Source organism: Salmo salar, chromosome 29 (genome assembly GCF_965601325.2).
Source record: "Salmo salar chromosome 29, fSalSal1, whole genome shotgun sequence".
Taxonomy (NCBI): domain Eukaryota; kingdom Metazoa; phylum Chordata; class Actinopteri; order Salmoniformes; family Salmonidae; genus Salmo; species Salmo salar.
The window spans coordinates 39,130,879-39,152,659 of record NC_138319.1 but is presented as its reverse complement, the minus strand read 5'-3'; the positions used below and the strand labels follow the sequence as shown (position 1 = coordinate 39,152,659).

The 21,781-nt window shown below is 45.7% G+C and overlaps 1 protein-coding gene across 1 annotated transcript in view; it reads right to left on the bottom strand.

The window, feature by feature from the left end:
- LOC106590665 (potassium voltage-gated channel subfamily B member 2) overlaps window positions 1-6,170 on the bottom strand; it is a 115,745-nt gene extending 109,575 nt beyond the window's left edge. Inside the window, exon 1 of the mRNA XM_082970639.1 lies at window positions 6,156-6,170. Coding sequence (XP_082826765.1) covers window positions 6,156-6,170 — 15 coding nt within the window. The remainder of the gene's footprint in view (window positions 1-6,155) is intronic.
- Window positions 6,171-21,781: the final 15,611 nt, after the last annotated feature.

The window sequence follows — 21,781 nt, the reverse complement described above, 5'->3', positions numbered from 1 at the left end:
TTCCCTCATCTCCCCCTCCTCTCTCTTCTATCTTATCTATCTTTGTCTCCTCTCCTCTCCTCTCCTCTCCTGTCCTCTCCTCTCCTCTCCTCTCCTCTCCTCTCCTCTCCTCTCCTCTCCTCTCCTCTCCTCTCCTCTCCTCTCCTCGTCCCCCCATTCCCAGGGTGGTTATCATGTGCAGTAATTTATATTTCCTCTAGACCTGTCAGATGGTCCCCACATACACCTGGTTCCCCCACACACCTGGTTCCCCCACACACCTGATCCCCACACACCTGGTCCCCACACACCTGGTCCCCACACACACCTGGTCCCCCCACACACCTGGTTCCCCCACACACCTGGTTCCCCCACACACCTGATCCCCACACACCTGGTCCCCACACACACCTGGTCCCCCCACACACCTGGTCCCCACACACACCTGGTCCCCACACACACCTGGTTCCCCCACACACCTGATCCCCACGTACACCTGGTCCCCACACACCTGGTCCCCCACACCGGCCCCACACCCTGGTCCCCCCACACACCTGGTCCCCCCACACACCTGGTCCCCCACATACACCTGGTCCTCACACACACCTGGTCCCCACACACACCTGGTCCCCACACACCTGGTCCCCCCACACACCTGGTCCCCCCACACACACCTGGTCCCCCCACACACACCTGGTCCCCACATACACCTGGTCCCCACACACACCTGGTCCCCACATACACCTGGTCCCCACATACACCTGGTCCCCACACACACCTGGTCCCCCACACACACCTGGTCCCCCCACACACACCTGGTCCCCACATACACCTGGTCCCCCACACACCGGCCCCACCCCTGGTCCCCACACACACCTGGTCCCCACACACACCTGGTCCCCACACACCTGGTCCCCACACACATCTGGTTCCTACACACATCTGGTGTGGAAGCAGTCCACTCCCTCAACCCACTGATCCTCTGAGGGGAGGGCAGGGTTCTCTCTCAAAACATCAACCTTCCTCTTCCTCTGAGGGGAGGGCAGGATTCTCTCTCAAAACATCAACCTTCCTCTTCCATGATTTCCTCCCGCTCGGTAGGACAGGAGAAAACCCGATCAAGGTCCTAGAAGCTAAAGGCATCTTCGTACAGCATGACAATGGAGTGGACAATGTCTATCAGGCCCTGAAAAGACTATAGGTCCATCTCCCCACTGGCCCTGGTCAAAAGTAATGCACTAAACAGGGAATAGGATGTCATTTGAGATGTGGACTAGAGACATCCAATCTCTAGAGGTTGTCAAGGGAGTGCCCACTCTCTAGTGGTGGGGTGTACTATAGTCTACAATATATAGTTTGACTAGGCCGAAGTCCAAAATGACATCCTATTCCCTTTATAGTGCACTACTCCTTTAAAATATATTTTTATCTTGAAAGAAAGTGCACCTATTGTTAGATGGATAAAAAAAAAAAAAAACAGATATTGGAAAAAAACCTTTGATTATGGTGAAGTTATTAATTACACTTTGCATGGTGTATCAATACACCTAGTCACTACAAAGATACAGGCGTCCTTCCTAACTTAGTTGCCGGAGAGAAAGGAAACCGCTCAGGGATTTCACCATGAGGCCAATGGAGACTTTAAAACAGAGTTGAATGACAGAGTTGAATGACTGTGATAGGAGAAAACTGAGGATGGATCAACAACATTGTAGTTACTCCACAATGCTAACCTAAATGACAAAGTGAAATGAAGGAAGCCTGTACAGAATAAAAACATTGAAAATTAAAACTGCCACAAATGTGGCAAAGCAATTAACTTTTTTTCCTGTATACAAAGTGTTATTTTGGGGCAAATCCAATAGAACACATTGCTGAGTATCACTCTCCATGTTTTCAAACATATTGGTGGCTGCATCATGTTATGGGTATGCTTGTAATCTTTAAGGACTGGGGAGTTTTCCAGGATAAAAAAAGAACTGGCTAAGCACAGGCAAAATCCAAGAGGAAATCCTGGTTCAGTCTGCTTTCCACCAGACACTGGGAGATGAATTCACCTTTCAGCAGGAGAATAACCTACAACACAAGGCCAAACATACACTGGAGTTGCTTACCAAGAAGACAGTGAATGTTCCTTTAATGGCCGAGTTACAGTTTTGACAGAAATCGGGATGAAAATCTATGGCAATACTTAAATGGTTGTCTTGCAATGATCAACAACCAATTTGACAGAGCTTGAAGAATTTAGAAAACAATAAATATGCAAATATTGTACAATCCAGGTGTGGAAAGCTCTTAGAGACCTACCCATAAATTCTCACAGCTGTAGTTGCTGTCAAACGGTTATTCTAACATGTATTGACTCGGAGGTGTGAATAGTTCTGTAAATTCGATATTTCAGTTTTTTTTTTTTTTTCAATAAATGAAAATGTTGTCATTATGGTAATGTACGTCGATGGGTGTATACATTTTGAATTCAGGTTGTAACACAAAAAAATGAGGAATAGGTCATGGGGTGTGAATACTAAGTGAAGGCACTGTATTATAGTGTCTTACAGTGTTTGACCAGATACGTGCTCTAGTGGAGGAGATTAAGGACCATTAAGCTTTACAGTATCTCTGACGGGCATCACCTTTTACCTCCCTACCATCAGTCACACCAGCTGGCTAAATACCTCTGTTCTACACCACATAGACTTTAATGACAGTTACATCTTCAGAAATAAAATGATATGATATTCCTATTATTGAGTCCAAATACCATGATATCGCTTCTTTGTATTTAACAGACTTTTGATTTAGATCAGGAAAAAGCTCACTAGAGATCATACCTTGAATTAGTAGGATGATGATGATGTCAACATCATGGAAGCATTATCGGCATACCTCTGTCTGTGTGGCATACCTGTGTGTGTCTGTGTGTGTGTGCCATATCTGTGTGTGTCTGTGTGTGGCATACCTGTGTGTCTGTGTGTGGCACATCTGTGTGTGTCTGTGTGTGGCATACCTGTGTGTCTGTGTGTGTGTGGCATATCTGTGTGTGTCTGTGTGTGGCATATTTGAGTTTGAGTTTATTTTATTTTTACAGGGACAGTGCACATTAATCAACGTTTCAGTAAAAGTGACGGTTTTAGCCAGCCGGCTAATTTTCAACCGCAGTCCCTGGGCAGGTTATTAAAAACAATTACAATATAGACAATCATTGAACAGTGAGCACAAGCAGAGCAACATAGGACAAGCAAGATGTAGCATACAGACAGAGCAACATAGAACAAAAAGCAACAAGACAAAATCCATAAAAGCAACAAAGTGTTTCCACACCTCACAAGCTACAGACAACAGACAACATGGAAAGTGGCAATACACAGCTAGGGATTATGTTCACAAGTCTGATTGACCTTTAGCCATGTCTTCATGCAATTTGTGAAAGTGTGATATGTGGTGCAGTTATGTGTGTCTGATGGCAGTGTATTCCAGACATGGGAAGCTCTCACAGAGAAAGCGGATTTACTAAAGGTGCTTTTCCTTAAGGGAACTATACAGTCACCTCTCATGGCAGACCTTGTGGATCTGCTGCCATATGTTTGGGTTTTCTGTTTAACTAAATACTGAGTGGAGGGGGAGCGGAGGGGGAGAGGGGGAGCCAGGACATTTAGGATCTTGAATACAAGACATGCGTCGGTGTATTGCACAAGATTTTCCCAACTCAGGAGCTCATGCTTTCTGAGGATGTAACAGTGATGATGGCTATTGGGCTTCCTATCGAGCACTTTGAGAGCCTGTTTGTATACAGACTGAATAGGTTTTAATGTTGTATAGCAAGCTTGGGCCCAACTAGTCAAGCAGTATGTTAAGTGGGGGAGTATCATCAATTTGAAGTACAGTCTTGCTACCTCTGTGGTCAAACAATTTCGTATAAATCGGTTATTAGCTAGGTTGAATTTGGTTATTTGAATTACCTTTTTCACCTGCTTTTTAAAAGAGAGGTTGGAATCAAGTATGATGCCAAGGTACTTAAAATCAGATACCACCTGGAGCTTCTCCCCTGATACACAGACATCTGGTTCAGTAGCATCAGATACCGCCTGGAGCTTCTCCCCTGATACACAGACATCTGGTTCAGTAGCATCAGATACCACCTGGAGCTTCTCCCCTGATACACAGACATCTGGTTCAGTAGCATCAGATACCACCTGGAGCTTCTCCCCTGATACACAGACATCTGGTTCAGTAGCATCAGATACCACCTGGAGCTTCTCCCCTGATACACAGACATCTGGTTCAGTAGCATCAGATACCACCTGGAGCTTCTCCCCCTGATACACAGACATCTGGTTCAGTAGCATCAGATACCACCTGGAGCTTCTCCCCTGATACACAGACATCTGGTTCAGTAGCATCAGATACCACCTGGAGCTTCTCCCCTGATACACAGACATCTGGTTCAGTAGCATCAGATACCACCTGGAGCTTCTCCCCTGATACACAGACATCTGGTTCAGTAGCATCAGATACCACCTGGAGCTTCTCCCCTGATACACAGACATCTGGTTCAGTAGCATCAGATACCACCTGGAGCTTCTCCCCTGATACACAGACATCTGGTTCAGTAGCATCAGATACCACCTGGAGCTTCTCCCCTGATACATAGACATCTGGCTCAGTAGCATCTGCTGCCCTCTTTGTGAAGAACATGCAGACAGTTTTTTTCACATTGAGATGCAAACACGAGTCACTGAGCCACTTTGTAACCTGGACCATTACAGTAGTGAGTTCTTGTGCAGCTTGTTGTTTGCTCTTTGCATGCACATATATCACTGTATCATCTGCATACATTTGAACTTCAGACCCAGTGCAGACAGAAGGCAGATCATTAATGTACAGGCTGAACAGGAGGGGCCCCAGTATTGACCCTTGGGGCACGCCCACATCATAGCTAAGAGTGGGCGACAGCTCATTGCTCACTCTGACACACTGAGTTCTGCCTTCAAGGTATGATTTCATCCATCTCAAGGCATCGGGGGAAAAGATGAACTTGGACAATTTTGTGATGAGAATCTCATGGTTAACAGTATCGAAAGCCTTCCTTAGGTCCAGAAACACAGCCCCAACAACGCCCCCTTTGTCCATCTTGGACTTCACATTTTCCAGAAGAAAGCAGTTGGCTGTTTGTGTGGAGTGTTTCGCTCTGAAGCCAAACTGCATGGAGTGTAATGTGAAGGGGCTGTTGTTGAGGTGGGCAATCAGTTGTTCTGCTACACACTTTTCAACAACCTTCGACACCACAGGTAGTGTACTAATGGGCCTGTAGTTACTCACGTCAGCAGGGTCGCCCGATTTAAAGATGGCCGTTATTATGGCTGACTTCCATACCCTTGGAAACACCCCCAGACCAATAGATGTGTTGGTGACCTTAGTAATGGGGCCAATGAGTGACTCTTTGTAGTTTTTAAGAAAGGTAGAGTCCAGCCCAAACACATCTTTGGATTTAGAGTTCTTTAGTGAGCTAATCACCTTGTTCCCCTCTGACTCAGAAACATCCCTTATGATGAAGACAGGTTGAGCGTCATTCACTAGCACTGAGCCCAAGAAACCAGTGGAGGGGTTCTGTGTCAGTACCCTGACAGAGTCAATAAAGTAGGAATTGAAGGCTATTGCTATTTCGACTGCATCCTGTGTTAGATTGTTATTCACCATGATTTCTAGTCTTTTTGCAGTGTTACTATGGTCTTTCCCTGTTAACTTTTTTAGATTCTCCCAGATCAATTTAGAATTTCCCTTTGCCTCACCATTTATGTTAATAAAAAAGTTTGCCTTGGCCTGTCTGATTTCTTTCGTCACCTTATTTCTCAACATGGTAAACCTACGTCTGTCATGCTTAATTTGGATTTTAGGGCTGTTTTTAGAGCAAAATCTCGTTCTTTCATCAATTTCCACATTTTTCCATTTAGCCAAGGAAGAGTGCTCTTTTGGCCAGGTTTGGATTTGATTTTCTTTAGGAAACCATTTATTGTAGCCTGGATTGTGGCTGTGTGTGGCACATCTGTGTGTGTCTGTGTGTATGTCTGTGTGTGGCATACCTGTGTGTGTCTGTGTCTGTGTGTGGCATACCTGTGTGTGTCTGTGTGTGGCATATCTGTCTGTGTGTGGCATACCTCGGTGTGTGTGAGGCATACCTTGGTGTGTGGCATAGCTCGGTGTGTGCGGCATACCTTGGTGTGTGTCACGGTATTGTGGGTCTATTGTGAGAAGACCCTGTGCCATGGACAACTCTAAAATCACCCAGTCAAGGGATGCGTCCCAATATAGAGCACTACTTTGACCAGAGGGCCTTATGTAGGGAATAGGGTGCCATTTGGGACCAAGTCTCCCTGACCTCTCTCTGTCAATCTGTGTTCCCTAACCTTGGGAAGCACATAGACATTTGTTTCCTGTCTGTCATGAAGGACTCTGGGTAAATTTTAGGTGAACATTAAACGGTGTCCTCTCCGGGTAAATGATTAAAACCACAACAACACCGGTGAGTTACAACTGGACCGCCTAGAATATCTACGCTTCCAGATTCTATCTCTTGGACCCATGTGGAGGAGGGATGTACAATAGAAGGACGGAAAACTGAGAATGTTTTAACTGGCAAAAGAACAATCAAATGGAATTCTGAACAAAGCTCACCATAACCCATGACTGCATTCCAAATGGCACTCTGTTCCCTATAGTGCACGGCATGTTGACAAGGACTCACAAGGATACACTTACCCTATACATAGTGCACTACATATGTATGTATATACGAAATAGGGTGCAATTTTGTACAAAAAGCATGTCATCATATAATTAAACGCTGATTTGATTGCTGTCATGAAGTGGTTATGATGGAGGACATCATTGGAGACAACAACTGCTCTATATAGACTTTCTGTCCACTGTTCAATTGTCGCCAGCTGGACTTCTTGGTATGTACAGTTAGTTGCTTTGCGGATTATATATTTCATTTGCAGTACCACCCACTAGACTACTATCCCACCAGACTACTATCCCACTAGACTACTATCCCACTAGACTACTATCCCCCTAGACTACTATCCTAGGAGACTACTATCCCCCTAGACTACTATCCCACTAGACTACTATCCCACTAGACTACTATCCCACTAGACTACTATCCCACTAGACTACTATCACACTAGACTACTATCCCCCTAGACTACTATCCCCCTACTATCCCCCTAGACTACTATCCCCCTAGACTACTATCCCCCTAGACTACTATCCCCCTAGACTACTATCCCACCAGACTACTATCCCACCAGACTACTATCCCACTAGACTACTATCCCACTAGACTACTATCCCACTAGACTACTATCCCACTAGACTACTATCCCACTAGACTACTATCCCCCTAGACTACTATCCCCCTACTATCCCCCTAGACTACTATCCCCCTAGACTACTATCCCCCTAGACTACTATCCCCCTAGACTACTATCCTAGGAGACTACTATCCCACTAGACTACTATCCCCCTAGACTACTATCCCCCTAGACTACTATCCCCCTAGACTACTATCCCCCTAGACTACTATCCCACTAGACTACTATCCCACTAGACTACTATCCCACCAGACTACTATCCCACTAGACTACTATCCCCCTAGACTACTATCCCCCTAGACTACTATCCAACTAGACTACTATCCCACTAGACAACTATCCCACTAGACTACTATCCCCCTAGACTACTATCCCACTAGACTACTATCCCCCTAGACTACTATCCTAGGAGACTACTATCCCACTAGACTACTATCCCACTAAACTACTATCCCACTAGACTACTATCCCCCTAGACTACTATCCCCCTAGACTACTATCCAACTAGACTACTATCCCACTAGACTACTATCCCACTAGACTACTATCCTAGGAGACTACTATCCCCTAGACTACTATCCCCCTAGACTACTATCCCACTAGACTACTATCCCACTAAACTACTATCCCACTAGACTACTATCCCACTAGACTACTATCCCACTACACTACTATCCCCCTAGACTACTATCCTAGGAGACTACTATCCCACTAGACAACTATCCCCCTAGACTACTATCCCACTAGACTACTATCCCCCTAGACTACTATCCCCCTAGACTACTATCCCACTAGACTACTATCCCACCAGACTACTAGCCCACTAGACTACTATCCCACTAGACTACTATCCCCCTAGACTACTATCCATCTAGACTGCTATCCCCCTAGACTGCTATCCCCCTAGACTACTATCCCCCTAGACTACTATCCCCCTAGACTACTATCTCCCTAGACTACTATCCCTCTAGACTACTATCCCTCTAGACTACTATCCTAGGAGACTACTATCCCCCTAGACTACTATCCCACTAGACTACTATCCTAGGAGACTACTATCCCCCTAGACTACTATCCCCCTAGACTACTATCCCACTAGACTACTATCCCCCTAGACTACTATCCCCCTAGACTACTATCCCCCTAGACTACTATCCCCCTAGACTACTATCCCACTAGACTACTATCCCCCTAGACTACTATCCCCCTAGACTACTATCCTAGGAGACTACTATCCCCCTAGACTACTATCCCACTAGACTACTATCCCACTAGACTACTATCCTAGGAGACTACTATCCTAGGAGACTACTATCCCACTAGACTACTATCCCAAAAGACTACTATCCCCCTAGACTACTATCCAACTAGACTACTATCCCACTAGACTACTATCCCACTAGACTACTATCCCCCTAGACTACTATCCCCCTACTATCCCCCTAGACTACTATCCCCCTAGACTACTATCCCCCTAGACTACTATCCCCCTAGACTACTATCCCACTAGACTACTATCCCCCTAGACTACTATCCCACTAGACTACTATCCCCCTAGACTACTATCCCCCTAGACTACTATCCCACTAGACTACTATCCCACTAGACTACTATCCCACCAGACTATTATCCCACTAGACTACTATCCCACTAGACTACTATCCCCCTAGACTACTATCCCACTAGACTACTATCCCACTACACTACTATCCCCCTAGACTACTATCCTAGGAGACAACTATCCCACTAGACAACTATCCCCCTAGACTACTATCCCACTAGACTACTATCCCCCTAGACTACTATCCCCCTAGACTACTATCCCACTAGACTACTATCCCACCAGACTACTAGCCCACTAGACTACTATCCCACTAGACTACTATCCCCCTAGACTACTATCCCCCTAGACTACTATCCATCTAGACTGCTATCCCCCTAGACTACTATCCCCCTAGACTACTATCCCCCTAGACTACTATCCCCCTAGACTACTATCTCCCTAGACTACTATCCCTCTAGACTACTATCCCTCTAGACTACTATCCTAGGAGACTACTATCCCCCTAGACTACTATCCCACTAGACTACTATCCTAGGAGACTACTATCCCCCTAGACTACTATCCCCCTAGACTACTATCCCACTAGACTACTATCCCCCTAGACTACTATCCCCCTAGACTACTATCCCCCTAGACTACTATCCCCCTAGACTACTATCCCACTAGACTACTATCCCCCTAGACTACTATCCCCCTAGACTACTATCCTAGGAGACTACTATCCTAGGAGACTACTATCCCACTAGACTACTATCCCAAAAGACTACTATCCCCCTAGACTACTATCCAACTAGACTACTATCTCCCTAGACTACTATCCCCCTAGACTAATATCCCACTAGACTACTATCCTAGGAGACTACTATCCCACTAGACTACTATCCCACTAGACTACTATCCCCTAGTCTACTATCCCACTAGACTACTATCCCACTAGACTACTATCCTAGGAGACTACTATCCCACTAGACTACTATCCCACTAGACTACTATCCCCCTAGACTACTATCCTAGGAGACTACTATCCCACTAGACTACTATCCCCCTAGACTACTATCCCACTAGACTACTATCCCCCTAGACTACTATCCCACTAGACTACTATCCCCCTAGACTACTATCCCCCTAGACTACTATCCCCCTAGACTACTATCCCCCTAGACTACTATCCCACTAGACTACTATCCCACTAGACTACTATCCCCCTAGACTACTATCCCCCTAGACTACTATCCTAGGAGACTACTATCCCCCTAGACTACTATCCCACTAGACTTCTATCCCACTAGACTACTATCCTAGGAGACTACTATCCCACTAGACTACTATCCCACTAGACTACTATCCCCCTAGACTACTATCCCCCTAGACTACTATCCCCCTAGACTACTATCCAACTAGACTACTATCCCCCTAGACTACTATCCCCCTAGACTACTATCCCACTAGACTACTATCCCACTAGACTACTATCCTAGGAGACTACTATCCCACTAGAATAATATCCCACTAGACTACTATCCCCCTAGACTACTATCCCACTAGACTACTATCCCACTAGACTACTATCCCCCTAGACTACTATCCCCCTAGACTACTATCCCACTAGACTACTATCCCACTAGACTACTATCCTAGGAGACTACTATCCCACTAGAATAATATCCCACTAGACTACTATCCCCCTAGACTACTATCCCCCTAGACTACTATCCCCCTAGACTACTATCCCCCTAGACTACTATCTCCCTAGACTACTATCCCTCTAGACTACTATCCTAGGAGACTACTATCCCCCTAGACTACTATCCCACTAGAGAACTATCCCACTAGACTACTATCCCACTAGACTACTATCCCACTAGACTACTATCCCCCTAGACTACTATCCTAGGAGACTACTATCCCCCTAGACTACTATCCCCCTAGACTACTATCCCCCTAGACTACTATCCCACTAGACTACTATCCCCCTAGACTACTATCCCCCTAGACTACTATCCCACTAGACTACTATCCCACCAGACTACTATCCCACTAGACTACTATCCCACTAGACTACTATCCCCCTAGACTACTATCCCCCTACTATCCCCCTAGACTACTATCCCCCTAGACTACTATCCCCCTAGACTACTATCCCCCTAGACTACTATCCCACTAGACTACTATCCCCCTAGACTACTATCCCACTAGACTACTATCCCCCTAGACTACTATCCCCCTAGACTACTATCCCCCTAGACTACTATCCCACTAGACTACTATCCCACCAGACTATTATCCCACTAGACTACTATCCCACTAGACTACTATCCCACTAGACTACTATCCCACCAGACTACTATCCCACTAAACTACTATCCCACTAGACTACTATCCCACTAGACTACTATCCCACTACACTACTATCCCCCTAGACTACTATCCTAGGAGACTACTATCCCACTAGACAACTATCCCCCTAGACTACTATCCCACTAGACTACTATCCCCCTAGACTACTATCCCCCTAGACTACTATCCCACTAGACTACTATCCCACCAGACTACTAGCCCACTAGACTACTATCCCACTAGACTACTATCCCCCTAGACTACTATCCCCCTAGACTACTATCCATCTAGACTGCTATCCCCCTAGACTACTATCCCCCTAGACTACTATCCCCCTAGACTACTATCTCCCTAGACTACTATCCCTCTAGACTACTATCCCTCTAGACTACTATCCTAGGAGACTACTATCCCCCTAGACTACTATCCCACTAGACTACTATCCTAGGAGACTACTATCCCCCTAGACTACTATCCCCCTAGACTACTATCCCACTAGACTACTATCCCCCTAGACTACTATCCCCCTAGACTACTATCCCCCTAGACTACTATCCCCCTAGACTACTATCCCACTAGACTACTATCCCCCTAGACTACTATCCCCCTAGACTACTATCCTAGGAGACTACTATCCCCCTAGACTACTATCCCACTAGACTACTATCCCACTAGACTACTATCCTAGGAGACTACTATCCTAGGAGACTACTATCCCACTAGACTACTATCCCAAAAGACTACTATCCCCTAGACTACTATCCAACTAGACTACTATCTCCCTAGACTACTATCCCCCTAGACTAATATCCCACTAGACTACTATCCCACTAGACTACTATCCTAGGAGACTACTATCCCACTAGACTACTATCCCACTAGACTACTATCCCCCTAGACTACTATCCCACTAGACTACTATCCCACTAGACTACTATCCTAGGAGACTACTATCCCACTAGACTACTATCCCACTAGACTACTATCCCCCTAGACTACTATCCTAGGAGACTACTATCCCACTAGACTACTATCCCCCTAGACTACTATCCCACTAGACTACTATCCCCCTAGACTACTATCCCACTAGACTACTATCCCCCTAGACTACTATCCCACTAGACTACTATCCCCCTAGACTACTATCCCCCTAGACTACTATCCCACTAGACTACTATCCCACTAGACTACTATCCCCCTAGACTACTATCCCCCTAGACTACTATCCTAGGAGACTACTATCCCCCTAGACTACTATCCCACTAGACTACTATCCCACTAGACTACTATCCTAGGAGACTACTATCCCACTAGACTACTATCCCACTAGACTACTATCCCCCTAGACTACTACCCCCCTAGACTACTATCCAACTAGACTACTATCTCCCTAGACTACTATCCCCCTAGACTACTATCCCACTAGACTACTATCCCACTAGACTACTATCCTAGGAGACTACTATCCCACTAGAATAATATCCCACTAGACTACTATCCCCCTAGACTACTATCCCCCTAGACTACTATCCCCCTAGACTACTATCCCACTAGACTACTATCCCACTAGACTACTATCCCCCTAGACTACTATCCCCCTAGACTACTATCCTAGGAGACTACTATCCCCCTAGACTACTATCCCACTAGACTACTATCCCACTAGACTACTATCCTAGGAGACTACTATCCCACTAGACTACTATCCCACTAGACTACTATCCCCCTAGACTACTATCCCCCTAGACTACTATCCCCCTAGACTACTATCCAACTAGACTACTATCCCCCTAGACTACTATCCCCCTAGACTACTATCCCACTAGACTACTATCCCACTAGACTACTATCCTAGGAGACTACTATCCCACTAGAATAATATCCCACTAGACTACTATCCCCCTAGACTACTATCCCACTAGACTACTATCCCACTAGACTACTATCCCCCTAGACTACTATCCCCCTAGACTACTATCCCACTAGACTACTATCCCACTAGACTACTATCCTAGGAGACTACTATCCCACTAGAATAATATCCCACTAGACTACTATCCCCCTAGACTACTATCCCCCTAGACTACTATCCCCCTAGACTACTATCCCCCTAGACTACTATCTCCCTAGACTACTATCCCTCTAGACTACTATCCTAGGAGACTACTATCCCCCTAGACTACTATCCCACTAGAGAACTATCCCACTAGACTACTATCCCACTAGACTACTATCCCACTAGACTACTATCCCCCTAGACTACTATCCTAGGAGACTACTATCCCCCTAGACTACTATCCCCCTAGACTACTATCCCCCTAGACTACTATCCCACTAGACTACTATCCCCCTAGACTACTATCCCCCTAGACTACTATCCCACTAGACTACTATCCCACCAGACTACTATCCCACTAGACTACTATCCCACTAGACTACTATCCCCCTAGACTACTATCCCCCTACTATCCCCCTAGACTACTATCCCCCTAGACTACTATCCCCCTAGACTACTATCCCCCTAGACTACTATCCCACTAGACTACTATCCCCCTAGACTACTATCCCACTAGACTACTATCCCCCTAGACTACTATCCCCCTAGACTACTATCCCCCTAGACTACTATCCCACTAGACTACTATCCCACCAGACTATTATCCCACTAGACTACTATCCCACTAGACTACTATCCCACTAGACTACTATCCCACCAGACTACTATCCCACTAAACTACTATCCCACTAGACTACTATCCCACTAGACTACTATCCCACTACACTACTATCCCCCTAGACTACTATCCTAGGAGACTACTATCCCACTAGACAACTATCCCCCTAGACTACTATCCCACTAGACTACTATCCCCCTAGACTACTATCCCCCTAGACTACTATCCCACTAGACTACTATCCCACTAGACTACTATCCCCCTAGACTACTATCCCCCTAGACTACTATCCTAGGATACTACTATCCCCCTAGACTACTATCCCACTAGACTACTATCCCACTAGACTACTATCCTAGGAGACTACTATCCTAGGAGACTACTATCCCACTAGACTACTATCCCAAAAGACTACTATCCCCCTAGACTACTATCCAACTAGACTACTATCTCCCTAGACTACTATCCCCCTAGACTACTATCCCCCTAGACTAATATCCCACTAGACTACTATCGCACTAGACTACTATCCTAGGAGACTACTATCCCACTAGACTACTCTCCCACTAGACTACTATCCCCCTAGACTACTATCCCACTAGACTACTATCCCACTAGACTACTATCCTAGGAGACTACTATCCCACTAGACTACTATCCCACTAGACTACTATCCCCCTAGACTACTATCCTAGGAGACTACTATCCCACTAGACTACTATCCCCCTAGACTACTATCCCACTAGACTACTATCCCCCTAGACTACTATCCCACTAGACTACTATCCCACTAGACTACTATCCCCCTAGACTACTATCCCCCTAGACTACTATCCCCCTAGACTACTATCCCCCTAGACTACTATCCCACTAGACTACTATCCCCCTAGACTACTATCCCCCTAGACTACTATCCTAGGAGACTACTATCCCCCTAGACTACTATCCCACTAGACTACTATCCCACTAGACTACTATCCTAGGAGACTACTATCCCACTAGACTACTATCCCACTAGACTACTATCCCCCTAGACTACTATCCCCCTAGACTACTATCCCCCTAGACTACTATCCCACTAGACTACTATCCCACTAGACTACTATCCCCCTAGACTACTATCCCACTAGACTACTATCCCACTAGACTACTATCCCCCTAGACTACTATCCCCCTAGACTACTATCCAACTAGACTACTATCTCCCTAGACTACTATCCCCCTAGACTACTATCCCACTAGACTACTATCCCACTTGACTTCTATCCTAGGAGACTACTATCCCACTAGAATAATATCCCACTAGACTACTATCCCACTAGACTACTATCCCACTAGACTACTATCCCACTAGACTACCATCCCACCAGACTACTATCCTAGGAGACTACTATCCCACTAGACTAATATCCCACTAGACTACTATCCCCCTAGACTTCTATCCCACTAGACTACTATCCATCTAGACTACTATCCCCCTAGACTTCTAACCCACTAGACTACTATCCCACTAGACTACTATCCCACTAGACTACTATCCCCCTAGACTACTATCCCACTAGACTACTATCCCACTAGACTACTATCCCACTAGACTACTATCCCCCTAGACTACTATCCTAGGAGACTACTATCCCCCTAGACTACTATCCCACTAGACTACTATCCCACTAGACTACTATCCCACCAGACTACTATCCCCCTAGACTACTATCCCACTAGACTACTATCCCTCCAGACTACTATCCTAGGAGACTACTATCCCACTAGACTACTATCCCTCTAGACTACTATCCCACTAGACTACTATCCCACTAGACTACTATCCCCCTAGACTAATTTCCCCCTAGACTACTATCCCCCTAGACTACTATCCCCCTAGACTACTATCCCACTAGACTACTATCCCACTAGACTACTATCTGGCTGGCTGACTGGCTGACTGGCTGGTTGTTTGGCTGGCTGAATGGCTGACTGGCTGGTTGGCTGGCTGGCTGGCTGTTTGGCTGGCTGAATGGCTGACTGGCTGGTTGTTTGGCTGGCTGAATGGCTGACTGGCTGGTTGGCTGGCTGGCTGGCTGTTTGGCTGTTTGGATGGCTCACACTCGACGTGAACAGCATTGATGTAAACAAACGGTAATCTCTAATGACACGCAGCTCATTCATCCTGCCGTGACGTGGTGTTTACCCCGGTAAATAGCGCGTCAATCCTCTGCCTCAAGAGGCTTTTCTGTCTGTGTGTGTTTACCCCCGGTAATAACGTGTCACTGTTGTATGTAATTAAATTAAATGATTATCTCAAGCGAGTAGCAGTGTGGTATTGATCTCCCCAGCTCCCTGCTTTCATAAAAGCATCCTAAATTGCACCCTATTCCCTACGTAGCGCAACACTTTCTACCGGGGCCCTGTTAAAAGTAGTGCACTACATAGGAAATACAGTGCCATTTGGTATGCAGCCCTTTTTATCGTAAAGCTATGCTCCAATAGCTGGTGGGTGTTGGGCACTGAGTGTGTTCCTCAGTGTGTTGCTCAGTGTGTTCCTCAGTGTGTTCCTCAGTGTGTTCCTCAGTGTGTTGCTCAGTGTGTTGCTCAGTGTGTTGCTCAGTGTGTTGCTCAGTGTGTTGCTCAGTGTGTTGCTCAGTGTGTTCCTCAGTGTGTTCCTCAGTGTGTTGCTCAGTGTGTTGCTCAGTGTGTTCCTCAGTGTGTTGCTCAGTGTGTTCCTCAGTGTGTTGCTCAGTGTGTTCCTCAGTGTGTTGCTCAGTGTGTTGCTCAGTGTGTTGCTCAGTGTGTTCCTCAGTGTGTTCCTCAGTGTGTTCCTCAGTGTGTTCCTCAGTGTGTTGCTCAGTGTGTTGCTCAGTGTGTTCCTCAGTGTGTTGCTCAGTGTGTTCCTCAGTGTGTTGCTCAGTGTGTTGCTCAGTGTGTTGCTCAGTGTGTTGCTCAGTGTGTTCCTCAGTGTGTTCCTCAGTGTGTTCCTCAGTAATGTTCCTCAGTGTGTTGCTCAGTGTGTTGCTCAGTGTGTTGCTCAGTGTGTTGCTCAGTGTGTTGCTCAGTGTGTTGCTCAGTGTGTTGCTCAGTGTGTTGCTCAGTGTGTTGCTCAGTGTGTTGCTCAGTGTGTTGCTCAGTGTGTTCCTCAGTGTGTTGCTCAGTGTGTTGCTCAGTGTGTTCCTCAGTGTGTTGCTCAGTGTGTTGCTCAGTGTGTTCCTCAGTGTGTTGCTCAGTGTGTTGCTCAGTGTGTTGCTCAGTGTGTTGCTCAGTGTGTTCCTCAGTGTGTTGCTCAGTGTGTTGCTCAGTGTGTTGCTCAGTGTGTTGCTCAGTGTGTTGCTCAGTGTGTTCCTCAGTGTGTTGCTCAGTGTGTTGCTCAGTGTGTTGCTCAGTGTGTTGCTCAGTGTGTTGCTCAGTGTGTTGCTCAGTGTGTTGCTCAGTGTGTTGCTCAGTGTGTTGCTCAGTGTGTTCCTCAGTGTGTTGCTCAGTGTGTTGCTCAGTGTGTTGCTCAGTGTGTTGCTCAGTGTGTTCCTCAGTGTGTTGCTCAGTGTGTTCCTCAGTGTGTTGCTCAGTGTGTTGCTCACTGTGTTGCTCAGTGTGTTCCTCAGTGTGTTGCTCAGTGTGTTGCTCAGTGTGTTGCTCAGTGTGTTGCTCAGTGTGTTGCTCAGTGTGAGATGGGACTCAACAATCAAGGGGGGGGACAACAAAAACAACAATGCTGTCTCAGAGATATTTGTGACTCACCACCTGGAATTGGTCTTATGTAGCAAAATGTGAAATAGTGTTTTTTACACTGGATAAATGTAGAGACTCAGAGCTACAAAATGATATATCATACCCTGCATTTGAGGAACAATGGCGAAGTAATTCTGCTTTGACAGTTGATCAACTTTGAAGAGCTCTTCTTTGTCAACACCCATTCAGCATCGTTCACAGACCTCTTAAGCTTTAGCACCACCCACCTTGTTTCGCTCTCGGAGCGCACACTTGAGGCTCTGGCCGATGATTTGTTTACCTCTGGATAACATGAAAACAGCCTAACCAGCTCTGCAGGCAACAATTTCATTACACTTTTTTGCAGAAGTTTACTGACACCGGCCATATTCAACGGGTGTTGTACTACACATCACGTAACGTTAGCTAATGAACCAGCCAGCTAACATTAGCTAGTTAAACAAGAATGAACAAAGTGCCAACACTGCCTAACATTAGGCTCTAACTAGAAAATAAACAGCTCTGGAAACTAATAATAACATCAGCTAGGGATCCAGCCAGATAACGTTAGCTAGCTTGCTAACAGTACACTTTAGCTTAAGACATATAGCTAGCTAGCTAAGTAAACGATGAACCTAGCTAGGTGAACAACGTTTAAGATCACACACGTCACATAACGTTAGCTAACAAGCCTGCCAGCTAATGTTAGCTAATTAAACAACAATGAACAAAGTGCATTCTTTGGCAGAAATGCCTTCTTGAACATGTAACATTTCATGTGCCTTAATAACAAACTTGTGAACACAGTAAACACATGAATACAGCGAACACAGTAAACAGTGAACACAGTGAACACATTGAACACAGTGAACACAGTAAACACAGTGAACACAGTGAACACAGTAAACACAGTAAACACAGTGAACAGTGAACACAGTGAACACAGTAAACACAGTAAACACAGTGAACAGTGAACACAGTAAACAGTGAACACATGAACTCACTGTGTTTACTTGGTTAACTGTTTACTGTGTTCATGTGTTCACTGTGTTCACTCTTCACTGTGTTCGCTGTGTTTACTGTTTTTACTGTTCACTGTGTTTACTGTGTTTACTGTTCACTGTTTACTGTGTTTACTGTTTACTGTGTTTACTGTTCACTGTGTTCACTGTGTTTACTTTTCACTGTGTTCACTGTTTACTGTGTTCACTGTTCACTGTGTTAACCGTGTTCACTGTGTTTACTTTTCACTGTGTTCAATGGTCACTGTGTTCACTATGTTTACTGTGTTCACTGTTCACTGTGTTTACTGTGTTCATGTGTTCACTGTGTTCACTGTTCACTGTTTACCGTTTATGGTGTTCACTGTGTTCATGTGTTCACTGTGTTCAATGTGTTCACTGTTCACTGTGTTTACTGTGTTTACTGTGTTCACTGTGTTTAATGTGTTCACTGTTCACTGTGTTCACTGTGTTCATGTGTTTACTGTGTTCACTGTGTTCACTGTGTTCATGTGTTCATTGTTCACTGTGTTCACTGTGTTCATGTGTTTACTGTGTTCACTGTTCACTGTTCACTGTGTTCACTGTTCACTGTTTACTGTTTACTGTGTTCACTATGTTTAATGTGTTCACTGTGTTCTCTGTGTTGACTGTTTACTGTGTTCACTGTGTTCATATGTTCACTGTTTACTGTGTTCACTGTGTTTAATGTGTTCACTGTTTACCGTTTATGGTGTTCACTGTGTTTACTGTTCACTCTTCACTGTGTTCGCTGTGTTCACTGTTTTTACTGTTCACTGTGTTTACTGTTCACTGTTTACTGTGTTTACTGTTTACTGTGTTTACTGTTCACTGTGTTTACTGTGTTCACTGTTTACTGTGTTTACTGTTTACTGTGTTTACTGTTTACTGTGTTTACTGTTCACTGTGTTTACTGTTCACTGTGTTTACTGTGTTCACTGTTTACTGTGTTCACTGTTTACTGTGTTTACTGTTTACTGTGTTCACTGTTCACTGTGTTTACTGTTCACTGTGTTCATATGTTCACTGTTTACTGTGTTCACTGTTTACCGTTTATGGTGTTCACTGTGTTTAATGTGTTCACTGTGTTCATGTGTTCATTGTTTACTGTGTTCACTCTGTTCATGTGTTTACTGTGTTCACTGTGTTTACTGTTTACTGTGTTTACTGTTCACTGTGTTTACTGTGTTCACTGTTTACTGTGTTTACTGTTTACTGTGTTTACTGTGTTTACTGTTCACTGTGTTTACTGTTCACTGTGTTCACTGTGTTCACTGTTTACTGTGTTTACTGTTCACTGTGTTCACTGTGCCATATTTCATTAACAACATACATAAAATCTCAAATTCGTTTCACTTGCAAAAACAACCTTTATAAAAATGTGTCTGTGTGTGTGTGTGTGTGTGTGTGTGTGTGTGTGTGTGTGTGTGTGTGTGTGTGTGTGTGTGTGTGGCTACTGTGTGTGTGCAGAGAATAGCTATGTTAACCTACACCACCCCCTCTGCCACCTGTCTACGTCCTAAATGGCACCCTATTCCCTATGAACGGTCTGGTCAAAAGTAGTGCACTATGTAGGGGATAGGGTTCGATAGGGCTCTCGTCTAAAGTAGTGCACTATGTAGGGGATAGGGTTCGATAGGGCTCTCGTCTAAAGTAGTGCACTATGTAGGGGATATGGTGGTATTTAGGACGCAGCCTGTGACTCCTTTGACTGAGGGCACTCAGCCCTCTCGCTTCCCCCTCCATGGGATTCAAAGATAAATAATTACATTGATTAGGGAACCGATCGATAAACGGGTAAATTATAAACTTGGCTGACACCAGAAGTTCTCTCCCTCACCTCCCTCCGACTGACTGCCACAGTGTTTCCATCAAACGCAGCTCCCGGTCCTTGACACACACCGGAGCGTTGGGAATGCTTACACACACACACACACACACACACACACACACACACACACACACACACACACATACAGAGCGCTTACCTGTGGTTGAGTATGAGTGATGTCATCAGCGGAGAGGAGAAGAGGAGAACAGAGAGAAAAGGAGAGAGAGAGAGAGAGAGAGAGAGAGAGAGAGGAGAGAGAGAGAGAGAGAGAGAGAGAGAGAAACGACAGATTAGTTCACAGTCAGAAGAGAAAGGACAATCTAAAAACAATACGGCTGTTTCTGAAAATGTTACTAGCTCTACAATTCTTGCTTCCTCTGTCCTTGTTTCCTCTAATTCCTTTTCAGATTTGATGAGGTCAGAGTTGTACCCTGGGGGTGTGATGAGGTCAGAGTTGTACCCTGTGGGTGTGATGAGGTCAGAGTTGTACCCTGGGGGTTTGATGAGGTCAGAGTTGTACCCTGTGGGTGTGATGAGGTCAGAGTTGTACCCTGGGGGTGTGATGAGGTCAGAGTAGTACCCTGGGGGTTTGATGAGGTCAGAGTTGTACCCTGGGGGTGTGATGAGGTCAGAGTTGTACCCTGGGGGTTTGATGAGGTCAGAGTTGTACCCTGTGGGTGTGATGAGGTCAGAGTTGTACCCTGGGGGTTTGATGAGGTCAGAGTTGTACCCTGGGGGTGTGATGAGGTCAGAGTTGTACCCTGGGGGTGTGATGAGGTCAGAGTAGTACCCTGGGGGTTTGATGAGGTCAGAGTTGTACCCTGGGGGTGTGATGAGGTCAGAGTTGTACCCTGGGGGTTTGATGAGGTCAGAGTTGTACCCTGTGGGTGTGATGAGGTCAGAGTTGTACCCTGGGGGTTTGATGAGGTCAGAGTTGTACCCTGGGGGTTTGATGAGGTCAGAGTTGTACCCTGGGGGTGTGATGAGGTCAGAGTTGTACCCTGGGGGTTTGATGAGGTCAGAGTTGTACCCTGTGGGTGTGATGAGGTCAGAGTTGTACCCTGGGGGTTTGATGAGGTCAGAGTTGTACCCTGGGGGTGTGATGAGGTCAGAGTTGTACCCTGGGGGTGTGATGAGGTCAGAGTAGTACCCTGGGGGTTTGATGAGGTCAGAGTTGTACCCTGGGGGTGTGATGAGGTCAGAGTTGTACCCTGGGGGTTTGATGAGGTCAGAGTTGTACCCTGTGGGTGTGATGAGGTCAGAGTTGTACCCTGGGGGTTTGATGAGGTCAGAGTTGTACCCTG